Source organism: Bubalus kerabau, chromosome 14 (assembly GCF_029407905.1).
Source record: "Bubalus kerabau isolate K-KA32 ecotype Philippines breed swamp buffalo chromosome 14, PCC_UOA_SB_1v2, whole genome shotgun sequence".
Classification (NCBI taxonomy): Eukaryota; Metazoa; Chordata; class Mammalia; order Artiodactyla; family Bovidae; genus Bubalus; species Bubalus kerabau.
In genome coordinates this window covers 5,440,055-5,455,800 of record NC_073637.1, presented here as the reverse complement: position 1 = coordinate 5,455,800, position 15,746 = coordinate 5,440,055, and the positions used below count along the sequence as shown (strand labels likewise).

At 52.5% G+C, this 15,746-nt stretch overlaps 1 protein-coding gene across 3 annotated transcripts in view; it reads right to left on the bottom strand.

The window, feature by feature from the left end:
* Positions 1-15,746, bottom strand: part of TRAPPC9 (trafficking protein particle complex subunit 9) — a 388,568-nt gene that overhangs the window by 297,749 nt on the left and 75,073 nt on the right. For all 3 annotated transcript variants that reach the window (XM_055545646.1, XM_055545647.1, XM_055545645.1), the window contains 2 exons: positions 10,099-10,225; positions 4,589-4,734 (listed from right to left, as the gene is read on the bottom strand). In XM_055545646.1, the coding sequence (XP_055401621.1) occupies positions 4,589-4,734; positions 10,099-10,225 (273 nt within the window). The remainder of the gene's footprint in view (positions 1-4,588; positions 4,735-10,098; positions 10,226-15,746) is intronic.

Here is a 15,746-nt window from a genome sequence, read left to right as displayed (position 1 = left end):
TTTTTAAAATGCCTGCGCGAGCAGGTGCCTGTATGCGGTCTTAACAACACAGTGCAGTGGTCAGCAGGGCACAGATCATCCTCATTCACCAACAAGGACACGGACAGGATGAACCATCCATCATTCACGGCCCTGACAAATGAGGCCGCCGGGCCCACCTCCCGTCTGCCTGGCCCCAAAGACTTGGCTGCTCTCACACTGCTATTCCCTGCTGGCTCCAGAAACCCAGCTCTCCTCAGCCACCTCAGGCTGAGAACTCCTGCTGCAGGGCACAGGGCTCTCAACCCACCTTCAGCAGCACCCCGAGCACATCACTGCCTCAGCGGTCAGCACCCAGCCCTTCCTCACAGCCGAGGAAAACGTCATTTGTTTTAACAGGTTGCTGCCTGATAGTGAAGGTGCTGTTTGTCTTCTCTGTCATGGTCAAATGACCATCATTTTAAAATTCATTTTCCTGGGCTGCTGAAAGGAATCGTTTATACTCACACAGTCAGAGTCGCTAAAGGTAAACCTAAAATAAATCTTTATTACAGGAACAGTTTTAATGTCTGACAAGAGATCATCTCCTTCCCAGGTCTTAGCGTGCCAGAGGGCATGCTACAGTCTGTCTCAGAAACCTCGGAAAGGCCCAGCCCTGGAGGCTATTAAACACCCCTCTGTCTCAGGCCCCCCTACAGTGCTATACGGCCCCCAGGCAGGTCTTAGCTGTGGACTAACAGACTCTTTCGGGGGCTTCCGTCGACAAGCTCATCTCTTTCCACCACGCTGGCTGGACCCATCTGGCAGAGGGCACTCCTGATTTCTCACTGTACCCCCAGCACCTTGGACAGCGCACACGCCGCGGCTCAGAGCCTTGCGTGAACAGCACCGGATGCTGTGGTGTTAGCGGCTCCCTCAACCCCTGAGGAGGCCGTGCAGTGGGCTTCTAGCGCCCCCTCCCCACAGAGAGCGCAACTGCGGCCCGGGGAGGCCAGGCAACTGACCGAGGCCATGGGACGGCTCCCGCCTGTCCGTCCTCCCAGGCAGCTGCCGACCTCGGGCACGAAGCCCGGCCACGCCAAGTCCTGGCACAAAACCCGTCACCTCTCTGTGCTCACGCTCAGGATGTGCGCAGCCATCACCGCGCGTGGAGTTTAGACGGAAAGACTGGTAAATTACTGCGCGTTAGCGCGGAAAATGGTCCCAGGAGCGGCCCCCCGCGTTTCTTCCCCTCTAATACTCTGTGTCCTCGCTGTGATAACTCCCCCCAGTTACACACAGAGATTCATTTATAGAGATGGGGATTCTGGGTTAAAGACATGTGATTCTTCAAACCTGCAGGCAGGTACTCGCTGCTGAGTCAATTGCCAGAAAGATATTAGAAGCCACAGAATATAAATTACCCTTTCCTACCCATGGGTCTCCAACAAATAACATGCATTTTGGCTGAAGTTTCTGTTATATCCCGGAAAAAAATCCTACATCGTCCACTGAATTTATCCCCAGCTCAGAGTAACGTCTCACTGTCTTCAAGGAAAAACTTTTTTTCTTCCCTGGAAAATTGCCAGGAAATCCCTGGGAATTCCCTGGCAGTCCAGTGGTTAGGACGCCACAGTTCCACTGCCAGGGGTGTGGGTTCAATCCCTGGTCGGGGAACTGAGATCCCATAAGCCACACAGTGTGGCCAAAAAAATAAAAAATAAATAAAGGAAAATATCTCTGGGCTTTGAGTCATAAACCATGGACAAAGCCTGAGCTCTGCCACTTAACTTCCTTCCTGACCTAGGGCGCAATGTACATTCACTCAATCTTAATTTTCTCATCGATAAATTGGGAACACGACATCTGCATCACTGGATGAGGTGAAAACTCGCTGCAGCAAGTACAGAGTACTCTTTTCATAAAAGGAAGCCTCAGCAGTTTCTAAAGATTAGAGAGGAAAGAAGAGGAAACGCCAGCTTCGAGGGATGGGACCTGGCAGCCATATGGCGCCCGACTCAGGGGGACCCACATTCTGTTTAGGGCCTTCTCTGTCTCCAAAGTCTTCCTTATGTTTGAACAAAGGGGCCCCACGTATTCCTTCTGGATGAGGCCCCACAGATCATGCTGCTGGTCCTTAGAAGGAGTCTCATGTCTCCAGTCCCCCAGATCACCTCAAGAAGCTTTTGTACACAAAATGGGTAAAAGTTTCCTAAAACGTCCTTTAGGGAGAAAACTTACCATCAACCCTAATAAGACCCAATATCAATAACCTCAGATATACAGATGGCACCACCCTTATGGAAGAAAGCAAAGAGGAACTGAAGAGCCTCTTGATGAAAGTGAAAGAAGAGAGTTAAAAGTCTGGCTTAAAACTCAACATTCAGAAAACTAAGATCATGGCATCTGGCCCATCACTTCATGGCAAATAGATGGAGAAACAGTGGAAACAGTGAGAGACTTTATTTTTGGGGGCTCCAAAATCACTGCAGATGGTGACTGCAGCCATGAAATTAAAAGACGCTTGCTCCTTGGAAGAAAAGCTATGAGCAACTTAGACAGCATATTAAAAAGCAGAGACATTACTTTGTCAACAAAGGTCCATCTAGTCAAGGCTATGGTTTTTCCAGTGGTCATGTATGGATGTGAGAGATGGACCCTAAAGAAAGCTGAGTGCCAAAGAATTGATGCTTTTGAACTGTGCTGTTGGAAAAGACTCTTGAGAGTCCCTTGGACTACAAGGAGATCCAACCAGTCCATCCTAAAGGAGATCAGTTCTGGGTGTTCATTGGAGGGACTGATGCTGAAGCTGAAACGCCAATACTTTGGCCACAGTGTGGCCAACTGACTCATTTGAAAAGACCCCGATGCTGGGAGAGACTGAAGGCAGGAGGAGAAGGGGATGGCAGAGGATGAGGTGGTTGGATAGCATGACTGACTCGATGGACGTGAGTTTGAGTAGGTTCTGGGAGTTGGTGATGGACAAGAAAGCCTGGCGTACTACAGTCCATGGGGTTGCAAAGAGTTGGACACGACTGAGTGACTGAACTGAACTGAACGAGACCCAAAAAGAACAGCCAGAGACTCCTACAATGTCCAGGAGACAAACCTTGTTAACTCTGTAATGATGGGCCCAGGTCCACCCTGGGGGAAGGGGCCTGGAAAGTGGCCTCCCCACCATCGAGAGACCCCTGAGACTCTGATATGAACAGGACCCAAGCCCCCCAGCTCCAAGAGATCAAAGGGGGCGTCCCCTGGCAGATGGGCACTGCTCGCTGGCATGTGCTGGAGACGCCCAGGACCAGCTCCGCCACTGCTCAACCACGAGGTCCACCCACCCCCTGCTCCCAGCCTCTCTGGCATCTTCTCCAGAGCAGAGGAGCAGTCAGGAGGCCAGAGCTGTCTCTCAGAATCACAGACTAGAACTAGAACGTCAAAGATTCACATTCACATCACAAATGCCTGCTGGGTGGGGCCCTGCTCTTCTAAGAGCCAGGACACTGCTGCAGTCGGTCATTCACCCAGAGCAGAGCCCTGAGACTGGAACAAGAGGTCACGTTCAAAAACCAGCAAGTGGTCGTGTGGCTGGCGCCACGGAGCAGGGGCGGAAAGGCGGGAGGAGGTGAGCGGAAAGGCATGACAGCGCACGGCGGGTGGGGTCAGCTCCGGGTGTGAGTGGTGGGTGAGTGCACTTGGACTGCTGCACCCTGCGGAGAAGAGCCTCGAGAAGCCAGGATGCCTTCTCTTATGCCAGGGGTGTAAAAATGAAAGGAGAAAAAAAGGAAGACAGAGGAGAAGCCAGCACTGAGTTGCACAAGCTTTGCGGGTCTTCCACTGAAACTTCTCGGACAGAGTCAGCAATGACCAACCAGTGACCCGCCTCTCAGCCCTGCAGCTTTGTCACTGCGACTTGCAGGCACCACAATCCCCAAGTGCGCAGGGTCCAAGGAGGGGGAGCAGTGAGGAATGAGGCCTGAGGCACGGCCAGCTTGGGGGAGGGCACGGAGGCACGGGGTGGCACAGGAGAGCTCTGGGGGCCACGGGGACAGGAAAGCGAGGGGGCCGTGTCCTGGGATGCGGCAGGGGCCTGAGCGCACAGAGAAGCCCATGAGGATCCTCAGCAGTGAGTGGCCCCGCCCCACCCACCCCCAAGACACAATGCCACGGCGCCCTGCAGAGCCGCCAGGCCTCTCAGGAGAGGTGACGACCGTCAGCGAGACACAAAACGAGCACTGCCAGCCTTCAAACGGGACAGTGATGGGACGCCCTTATGCCCATTCAGTCCTGAACAAAAGATGACCTTTAATCTCCGTGGATGATTCAGAAGTCACTCCAGCCTTGGAAAATCACCCTGGTCTCCAAGTACCTCTCCTATGTAATTGACCTAAGTCTCAAATAACAGAGGTCTTCTGGTTTCTAGAACTTGCACAAAACCTCCTTTTATGAAATAGATACTAAAAAGGCAGACCTATAGGCAGTGGTCAGACAAAGCCAGCAAGCAGAATACACCTGAGTGAGGGTATATCCCACGGGCTCACATGAACCGCGTCAAGTCTCACGATCTCAAGTCCAGACAAGCCCCCGGGGTCGGGTGGCCAAACATGTCCCGGAAGCCAGGCAGCCCGCCTACCTATCTTCTTGCTGCGCTCCTCCCCGCGGCTGTGGGCGATGATTGGGGAGTAGATGAAGGGGCTCTTGGCCGACACACTTGGGCCCAGCGAGCTCTTTATCTTCTGCGGCCGGAGGCTGGCGGGAAGGTCCAGCAGTTTCACACGCCTGTTATTTCAAAGGGAACAAAAATACTTCAACTGCCTTGTTAGCTTGGCTTCAGTGTAAATACGACCAAATATCTGGTATTACACGGACAATAAATCAAACAGCAGATACACCGAGGGGAGGAAAAGCACTCAGCTTTGCGGGACACGGCAGAGAAGGCAGCACAACTCGCCCCCCAGCCCCAGGCAGTCCCGGGAGAGAGGACGTCTATGGGCAGACGGAGCCTGGCCCTCGGCCTGCTCCACCGGGATGGCGGCATCCACCAGCCGCGGGCCTGCCTTCCCTGCGCTCAGGCTCCTGGGCTGTAACACAAACCACCGAGAGGATTCGGGGAGGCGCGGTGGGTCCATGCCCACCGCTCTGCAGAAGCTGGCTCCCTCCTTCCTTCCACGGGCGAAGGGCAGCAGCTCCGTTGGCTCTGTTTACGTGCGCGTCCGGTTCTGCATTTGCGCAGTCTGCACCTCACTAAACCGCTTTTCCAGCTGTGGATGTCTGCTAGTGATGCCAATCAGCCTGGACTGAAGGCCCATGGTCCACAGAGCCAGACCTCAGGCCTGTGCCCACTGCTGCCCATGCACCATCCCAACTAAACCTCCTCCGCCTCCCGAGCCGGGGGGCTATCACCATCACCTCCAAGTCCTTAACGAGGAAACTGACACAGGGGAGAGGAAGCATGTTGACCAACGTCCACAGCTGGAAACGGGCCAGGAGGACACAGTACGTCCTGCAGCTCCGGCATGCTGACTGCCCCTGGGAGGGACAGCGGGCAAGACAGCGAGACTGAAGGCACGGTGAGGGGCAGAGGGTGGGTCGGAAGGTTGGGGGGCCCTGAGCCCCTCCCCACCCACAGCCCCTCTGCAGGAAGAAAGGCTGGAGGGTCAGGAGGGGAAGCCACGCGGGTCCCTGGGAGACAAAGCACTCCCAGTGGCGCCCCGCCTCCTCCTCAAGGCAGTCCTGGGGGCCGGACACGAGCAGACGGACGCGCCCGGATCACTGAGCGACCTCGGGGAGGTCAGCCACCCTGGAAAGCTACCTGCCCAATCTGCATCAGACACCACGAGAAGGAGACGTCAACCTGGGCCGTGCTGAGGGCTGATCTCTCTGAGATTCTAGGGGCCATGTTTCTGCCACGGCACAGGCTAATCTGTGCTGACTACATATATATGTCTGTGTATGTGTGTCTATAAACTAGAGACCGCCTCAGAGAATCCACGACATCACGCCTTTCTCAGCTCTCCCGGCCTCCACTGTGACCCTGTCCTGCACACGAGCACCCCCACCGCTCCGGCCATCACTGATGGCTCCTGAGCCTGGCCCTGGGGAGGGCCGGGTCACACATGTGATCCTCACCTGTTCCCACCACAACCCGAGGCAGAGGCGGTGCTCACCCGCCTCAGCTCTTCAAGAAAGGCCTCTATCCTGCACTTTCTCTGCCTCCTCGCCTTTGCAAGCCCCTCTGGCATGCTTTTCTCGTACAGGATCAGAATCACTCAGTTTTCTGTTTGTTCGGCCATGAGCTTTCCGAGGACGGGCGCCCAGGGCCTCATTTGTCTCGAGTCCAGCGCTGGTGCAACACACCAATGCGGACCTCTCAGTGAATGTTGAATGAATAAACTCCCAAAAGCTGGATTTCCAACTCAGCTTCCAAATCTTTCAAAGCCGTATCCTCAAGGCTAAGCAGTTTATCACCAACAGCAGCAAATCCCAGCCCTCTGTGCACAAAAAACCCGGCTGTGCTGCGCTGTGCAAGTCCTCACGCTGGCCAAGGTGCCACGACCGATGAGCGTCTCACGCCCACTGCATCCAGCCTGGGGGGGACGCACCTGCAACAGCCGCAGACCTGAGTGCAGTGAAGGACCCACCAGCTGGGCAACAGCAAGGAGGGCTTCACCCCGGACCTCCAGCCTCTCACTCGAAACAGGAAAGACGATCGGTACCTGATGACGCTGTCCAGGAAGTCCCGTGGACGTGCCCCCGGGCTCCATGCTTCCTGGAGGAGGGACAGCGTAGGGTAGGGTCCCAACCTCGCACTTCCCTCACCCCTCCTAAGGGAGAGGGCAGATCTGGCAGGAGAACCAGCATGTGCGCCGCTCAGGCCCTTCTCCTGCGGCCTGCCTGCTGAGCGAGAGCACGGATTCTGCCTGGCTCTCAGCATGACGGGATGGGGCCGGCCCCAGGGCTCTGCCAGAGGCTGCGGAACATCTGGGCAGCCCTGAGTCACACTGGGCACGGGCTCCACCATCCACCTGAGACAGATGTTTCTTTCTGCTGATTCCAAACTCGGGCAGAGAAGGGAGAGTGGTCTAAAGCAGAGACCTTCAAACCTTCACTCTGAAAACTGAGTTGATATGCATGGCAACTCACTCCAGTATTCTTGCCTGAGAAATTCCACCGACAGAGGAGCCTGGCGAGCTACAGTCCATGAGGTTGCAAAGAGCTGGACACGACTGAACGACCACACAACAAAACAAAGCACCTGTGACAGCACCCGACACACGGCAGGCGCACAAGAGCCCTGCTCTTCCCTCCCTAAAACAGCACGCACTTACAGGCTCAGAGAGCCGAGTCCCTGCGCGAAGGACAACAGCCGCGGGCGGAGGCACGGGAACGAGGCGCGGGGCCCAGCGACCTGCGAGCACCCTGCTGAACCCTGGGCCGGCAGCACCAACTCATGTCTGTGCGCTCACTGCTAAAGCGACACCATCTCCTCGCAACACAGACGGCTTCCTACTCGCTGCCGCTGCCACCACCTAAAAGCGAGGTGTCACCTGTCGTCCTAGTAATCATCGACTCAAGCACAGAAGCCTCAGATCACATGAAAGGCTTTTAAAAACTGCAGAGGGATTCCGAGGGCATGGTCAGACGAAAAGAAACCCAACAAGCCAGCCATGGCATTCATTCATAACTCAAAGTCCAGCATCAAATGTCTGCCCATAAAATGTACCCAGAAAAAGTCACTCAAGGTACCTGACCTCAAGCATAACTCATTCAGTATAAATTGCTGTGAAACTAGTAACATTGTATTTGGTCTATGGAGCTGCCAACAGTAAAGCAGAAGTCCAGGAATGACGCTTCCAGAACAAGAATTATTTTTAGGGATTCCGTTTGGAAACGTTTGGCATTTTAAAAGCTGATACCTCAGGATACTGTGGCTAATAAGGATGTTGCAAAGCAGAGGTGGGACACTCATTAGGAAAGTGACAGAATATATGTTGGTAAGAAAGCCATGGGACAACTCCGCTTACCTTTTCTCTCGGTTTTCAATTCCTCAACCTTATTTACAGGGGAGACATACCCAAGAACCTCCTGGCTATCTCTGCACAGATGGGCAACAGTCAAAGCTGCCCAAGTGGGGTGATGGGGCCCACAGGGCTGGGGCAGAGCTCCCCGTGGGGAGGGAGGGCAACATGGTAGCCATGGTAACCAGTAGGGGAACTGACCAAATGAGCAACCAGATTGAGGTCAATGGGAGACGGGTTTCCCCCGTCTGAGAAGGACTTACAGATACTAGAAGGACCCCTAGGTGCTGGGTGGAATTGGAGCTTTAGGTATCAGTATGAACTCAGTTTCCAGTACACAGAGACATGCAGAAATCACCATGGGCATGAACATGCGGTGAATAACATGTGTCTATAAATAGATGCTGCCTAGCTCTGTCCACTGTGAGCAGCAGCAACCCAACAGTGAGGCGCACACACGGCACCCAGATCTTAACTTCAACTCCATCAAAAGGAAGCAGGGCTCTTGCAGGAAACGGCCAATGTGGGACTAGGAGCAGGGACTCGGATCTGAGTCCATGACCCAGCAGAAGTGCCAGAGAGCAGGGGCGTCTGTGGAAGCTCCCAGGAAAAGGAAGCTTTATCTTCCTTCCACAAGCAGCACCTTCTCTTCTCCCAGCCACTGCAGGACGGGGAGCCGAAGCTGCCAGCCTGATGCTACGAAGAACCTGAGACTAAAGCCTGGCTGCAGAGGGCAGAGCTGAGAGGGGAAAGAGGCAGGTGCTGGTGAGACTGTCTGACGCCTGGCTCCAGCCCTGCCTGAATCCCTCTCCTGGATTCTGTAGGTATATGTGCCATAAACCCCCCTGTGCCTAAGACAATCTGGGTCAGATGTTCTGAGGACTGCTTACAGAGAATCCTGATGGCTGGATCCATTCATTCGCTCAACACACACGAGCACCTAAGGGCTGCAAAAACAAAGGTCTCTCCAGGGAGCTCACAGACAGAGCGAAGGTGTATAATCACATTCCGTAAATGAAACGGAAGAAGACATGGAAGATGCTCCTGGCCGGCTAACCCAGCACCACTCTGTCCCCTTCTCCCTTCCCCACCTGCATTACAGAGATTGGGAGAGTTAAACCCCATTTCCTCGACCTCTCTTACAACCAGCAGTGGCCAGGAGATGCACTCCTGGTCAAGGACGCTGGGGCAGAAGTCCACTGTGAGTCTGTCAAGATCATTTTTGCTATGCTAGTAAACAAAAGATAGGTGCCTGGCCCTGGCCCTTCTTCCTTTATCCTATCCTGGATGTAGATGTGTCATCTGGAGCCACAGCAGCCGTTTGGTCATCAGGAGGTAAAGACAGCATTACAGAGAAGCCACCTGTTTCCAACTTCTTAATAAATAAAAAAAATAACCTCTTATTTCCTATCCACTACTAGGTTTTCTGCTCTTTGCCACTGAAACAATTGGCAATTATCCAGAAGATGTAATTATTTCTATCTGAGGGGCTCAGGGAAAAGGTTTTACGGAAGAGATAATCTTTAAACTAAATCTTGGAAGATGACTGAATGCCGCCAGCCAGAGCAAGGGAGGGAAAGGCCCTGTAAGCAGCAGGCGGAGCTGAGCACAGAAATGAAACCTGCCATACAATCGGCCTGCTCAGCATTTTCATGAGGGTGTATGGGGCTGGGGGTCCACAGAAATAAGGAAGGGCTTGCAGCCAGTTGGGAGACAGAGCAGCCATGGACAGTCCTGTGAGCCCCACAAAGCAAGGGAGTGGAGGTGCTCCGAGGCCTGTGTGCCGGGGTGCACAGTGGCACCCAGACACGGGTAAGTGCCATGAGGCCTGGTCTGTCTCCATCATGCAGAGAGGCCACAGCTTGGCTGCGGAACCAGGCAGACACAGGCTGGAGTGGCTCTGCCAATGGAAAGGAGCATGGCGATAGCTGTTCTGTGATGGCCCTGGTCTGACTCTCATCTATGAAACATGCTTCACAGGCAGCAGCTGAGACTTCACGAGACAACAAACCAAATACATAGGCAGCCACAAACGGGAACCCTTCTGCAGATCTACATCCCTGCTCAGAACAAAGCAGGCGCTAGGAGCAAGCTCGCCTCCTGCGCTCCGGCCAGCTTGTCCTACCTGACGATGGGCAGCTTGGTGAAGGGCACTGGGGGCAGCGTGAGCCCATCTGGGAGGGTGAGGAGTTCCATGGTCCCGGGACACTTGGAGGTATAGTTCTCCAGGCTCTGTGTCACGTCCTTTTTTTCTGATGAGAAAATAAAATAAAGGTTAATTAAACCAAAGAAAAAGGAGGGGAGAGTGATTTTTTTTTTTTTGCTCTATTTTTTTGAGCAAAAATAAAATTCTTAACCCAATACTTGACAGTCCAATAAGTCCAATCTTCTGACAGAAATAAAGGGGCAGCGACCACGAGAGACAAAAAGAATCCAGAAGCTTTATTCAATTTGCTTAAATAATCACTGGTGGCTGCTCCACATAAGGGTCTGTGGATAAAAAGGAAATTAAGCTACCATCTCCTAGGAGATTTCATTTTCCAAGAGAATAAAACCTTATCAAATTTCAAGAAAGTTGATGGGTGGGCAGGCAGGACTAGAGAATTGGTACATTTTATTACTTAACAAATATTTTTCCAGCAATTACTAGGTACCAAGCAAAATGCCAGGGTCTGTCCCCAAGGAGTGCACAGTCCATCTGTATAACAGATATTTAAGCAAATAATTACAAATCAATATTTTTATTTAAAAGTAAGGCTTTGTGAGATAAGCTTTGTGGTTTTCTGCACCTCACCCCCATGCCTTTCACTAGGAGGGAGGGAGGATGCAGGTAATAGCCAAAGTCTGCTTTCACCCACAAGGGGCCCTAGACACAAGTTCACAGACTCTGTGACACCTCGGAGCTCAAGAGTGCTTCCTGCTGGAAAACCCGTGGTAACTCGCAAGGCAGGCATCGCTGTTCCCATTTTGCAAATGAGAAAACTGAGCCCAAATGAAGTGAAGTGAAGCCGCTCAGTCGTGTCCAACTCTGCGACCCCATGGACTGTAGCCTACCAGGCTCCTCTGTCCATGGGATTTTCCAGGCAATAGTTCTTGCCTGTTCTTGCCTGGAGAATCCCAGGGACGGGGCATCCTGGTGGGCTGCCGTCTATGGGGTCGCACAGAGTCGGACACGACTGAAATGACTCCGCAGCAGTACTGCAGTGGATTGCCATTTCCTTCTCCAGGGGATCTTCCCAACCCAGGGATCAAACCCAGGTCTCCCACATTGTAGACAGATGCTTTACCGTCTGAGCCACCAGGGAAGTCAAGGCCATGTCAAAAATCCCAAGTTTGGGACTTCCCTGGCGGCTCAGTGGTAAAGAGTCTGCCTGCCAATTCAGAGGACATGGGTTTGATTTCTGGATTGGGAAGATTCCACATGCCTCAGAGCAACTGAGCCTGTGCACCCCAACTTCTGAGCCTGTGCTCCAGAGCCTGGGCACCGCCACTACCGAGCCCACGAGCCCAAGAGCCCTGCTCTGCAACAAGAGAAGCCACCGCAAAGAGAAGCCTGCACACCGCAACCAGAGAGTAGCCCCCACTCACCACAGCTAGAGAAAACCTTGAGCAGCAACGAAGACTCAGAAGAACCAAAAATAAAGAAATACATAAATAAAATTATATTAAAAAAAATCCCGTGTTTGCCCCTCAGCCTGTGGCATCCTCACTCCCGCACTGTTTAGAAGAGCGAAGGCGTCGGGATCAGAGGTCCGTGCCCGCCTGCTTCCTGTCCCGGCTGGCAGGGAGGGTGGAGGACTCGGGGGGAACAGGGGAGCACAGCGCAGGGGTGGAGCTTCGGGCCAGGCAATGAGGCGGGGTTCCAGGACTCGGTCTGGTTCCTCCACGTCTGTGGGGTGAGCACCTGAGCGGGAGCCCTGTCCTGCCATCTACAGAATGACCAAGAGGGAAATGAGATGACGGATTACAAACAGAGGCTGGTGGATGCAAGGCTGTGTGCGGAGGAACACTGACACTGTGATCACCAACATGGGGCCTGCAGGCACGGGAGGCTGGCACAGAGCGCGCGGGGCCGCACAGGGAGGCCACGAGCTCTCAGACCAGAGACTGCACGAAACAATGGCCAGACAGGGACGGCCCAGTTCTCAGGCATGTGTATTAGTGGGTTAAGGGGTTTTCTGAGTCTAAGCATCATTCCTTAGGGAGCAGGAAGACAGGAAAGCAACCAGAATCAGCCTGGATATAATACAGTAATGCCAATCTGCAGCACAAACAAAATTCTTTAAACAATCAAATCATCTTCAATTTACAGGCAGTAAATCTCCCAAGACAGCGTATTAAAAAGCAGAGACATCACTTAACCAACAAAAGTCCATGTAGTCAAAGCTATGGTTTTTCCTGTAGTCATGTATGGATGTGAGACTTGGACCATAAAGAAGGCTGAGCACAGAAGAACTGATGCTTTTGAACAATGGTGTTGCAGAAGAGTCTTGAGAGTCCCTTAGACTGCAAGGAGATCCAACCAGTCAATCCTAAAGGAAATCAGTCCTGAATATTCACTGGAGGGACTGATGCTGAAGCTGAAGCTCCAGCACTTTGGCCACTTGATGTGAAAAGTCAACTCACTGGAAAAGACCCTGACACTGGGAAAGACTGAGGGCAGGAGGAGAAGGGGACGACAGGATGAGACAGTTGGATGGCATCACCGACTCGATGGACATGAGTCTGAGCAGACTCTGGGAGGGAGTGAAGGACAGGGAAGCCTGGTGTGCTGCAGTCCATGGGGTCGCAAAGAGTTGGACATGACTTGGCAACTGAACAACAAAATCTCCCAAAAGGCTCCCACTAAGAGCACTTAAGTGACCTAACTTGCATTACGTTGGGCACTATGTTGGGTTAGGCACCTGATTAGGTGGGGCTATGCTCTCCCAGTAAGCCCTGCTGAAATGAAGACAGGTATGAACTGAGAGTGACGCTCAATGCCTCCTGCAAAGTTACCCAAGGAGGAATGGTACCCAGCTGTCCTGCTGGCTGGCTGCAGTTAACAGGACAGACACAGTGGGGACGTGCACAGCCGTGGGCCTCACTGCAGGGTCTCTGGCTGGGAACCTCCCCATCTGTGTCTTAGACTCTCCTTTTGGGCACTTCTGCTGGGCAGGATTTCCCACGTCGGGTATCAGGCAGGCTGTGGAAGCCAGGTAAAGGGTGAACACATGCTCACTTATTTCCCTCGGTCTCTACAGACCCCTGCTCTCCAGCCAAGCCCATGACTCCAGCCACATGCGTTTGCCTTCTCCTCCATCAGAGGAAATCCTATTGTTCTCTAGAGATGACAGACGGGCAGCCACCTGCCTCTGCAGCAGAACAGGGGCTACAGGGACACCACCAACTCATGAGCTTTCCAGCTAACTCTCCCAGAAGTGATCCACACTGGTAAGGCAACACGGCTGCGGCAGGGAGAATGGGGCTGGCTTCCAGGAACACGGACTGTCACATAACTTCATGTGCATCTGCAATGTGGGGCCTCCTCTGGGACACGGTTCCTCAGAGACACGTGACATCTGCTGTAGAAACTTCACAACTGACAACAGAGGATGAACACACGGTTGCTGGGCAGAAAAGGAGGCTTCGTGTCCAGGGGAAGAATTGTAGAAACCTCAGAGATGGAAAATGACAGAGCAAGCTCAGATCTGCTGAGGCAGCCTGCACGTCCACGCTACGGTCCACGGGCCAGCGCTGTTCTTAGCACAAAGCGCCAGGAAGCACGTGCATCACTAGGACGATTCCATGCACTGAGCACGTGCTTTGGGCCCGATCCTACACTAGGCCCCTCAGAGGTGAGGCCCCGGGTATACAGAAAACTCCAAACCCTCGCCACCCAAAACAGGCATGCGACACCCTCCCACAAACAGAGTTCCTGCCCTGGAGGGAGGGTCTGGGCATTATCATCTCCTTTTGAAAGGTGATAAAAACGAACTCAGGGACAATCTAGGAAATTTGATTGTGGATTGGTGTTAAATGCTATCAAAAATAACTATTAATATTGGGGTATAACATTAACATTGTGATTCTATTAGAAAATGTTCGGTTTTTTTTAGCAATGCATACTAAAGCACGAAGGTTTGAAATGGAATGATGCCTCTGGGATTTTTCTTTAAAATAATTCAACAAATAGGAAAAGTCAGAGATGAAGAAACTGAAAGTCACTCAGTCGTGTCCGACACTCTGTGACTCCGTGGACCATACGGTCCATGGAATTCTCCAGGCCAGAATACTGGAGAGGGTAGCTGTTCCTTCTCCAGGGGATCTTCCCAACCCAGGGATCGAACAGAGGTCTCCCGCATTGTGAGCAGATTCTTTGCTAGCTGAGCCACCAGGGAAGCCCAGAGATGAAGTAAATATATAAAAATATTGATACTTTCGAATCTGGGAGACTGTTACATGGAAATTCATTTTATTGTTCTTTATACTACTATATTGAAATTATTTCATGGTAAAAACATTTAATGAGCTCGATGCAGTGAAATGATTTGCTCCAGGTCATACAGACAGGAACAGATTTGAGATTCAACCCCAGTTGGCTGAGTCTTCCTGTCCCCACAGATCAGGCCTGACAACAGAGACCCAGTGTTACTGAGGCAGACACAGAAAGTCAAGGCCACGGTGGCTGCTCACCTCCATTCCACATTCCAAGCTGGGAGGAAGCCTGGGATCAATCCGAACATCCTCCTAACCACACGACAGGGCCACTGGGACGTGATGAGTCCTTAATGAATGTCACTAAAAATCAACCATCCTACCTACTCTGGCTGCCGTGACAAAGCACCATCGATCCTAACTTGAACAGTAAACATTTACTTCTCACAGTTCTAGACACTGGGAGGCCCAAGATCAAGGTGCCAGTTCCTGGTTTGCAGACGTCCACTTCTCATCGCGGCCTCAGCTGGCCTTTCCTCAGGTGTGCGGGCACAGAGGGAGGAAGGGCTCCCCGACCTAATCTAAACCAGTCGCCTCCCAAAGACTGCGCCCAGCACCACCACCCTGGGAGGCAGGCGTGCAGCGTGTGAGTCTGGGCGGCGCCAGCATGCAGCAGCAGCAGCGGGTCTTGCTCAGCCCCAACCAGAGCATCCAACGATCACGTCAGCCAAACTGGAGCACCTGATACACTTGAGAGTTTTTTCCATCCGAGAAACTGAAGAAATCATCCAAACAGAACATTTTTAATAAAAGCCTAGTTATCACCTAACCAGACTGTTCCTTACAGGAGTAGAAAATACTATCATCAAGACTTCTGGCCATAGGCCATTTGCCATTTCAGGACTCAACACTGACATGAAAACCAGCACATCGTGACTTCACACTTTGACTGTTCTGGTCTCTCCTAAGTAATGATCCGAGACAACTATGTGTGCATTAGGTCAGTTACAATACTATAAACAGGCAGAGAAGAGAAAGAAGTATTGGATTGGCCACAAAGTTCGTTCTGGATTTTCCATAATACGGAAAATCGATAAAATGTTATGGAAAAACTGTTTGGCCAAGCCAATGTATCTTTTTTTCCAAATCTGAATTAAGAAAACTGATGAAGGAAGGTGGGGGAGAAGGGAGAATACAGAGGAAAAGCACAGATGTGGCCTGAAACAGTCTGAACGACGCTTTCAGGATTGATTCCAGGGCCTCCACGTGGCACCAGCTCTGTCGTCTTCGCTGTGCTGACTCAGAAGCAGCCGCAGACGTGCAGGTGGCCTGCCAGCTTCCTAAGCAGCAACGATC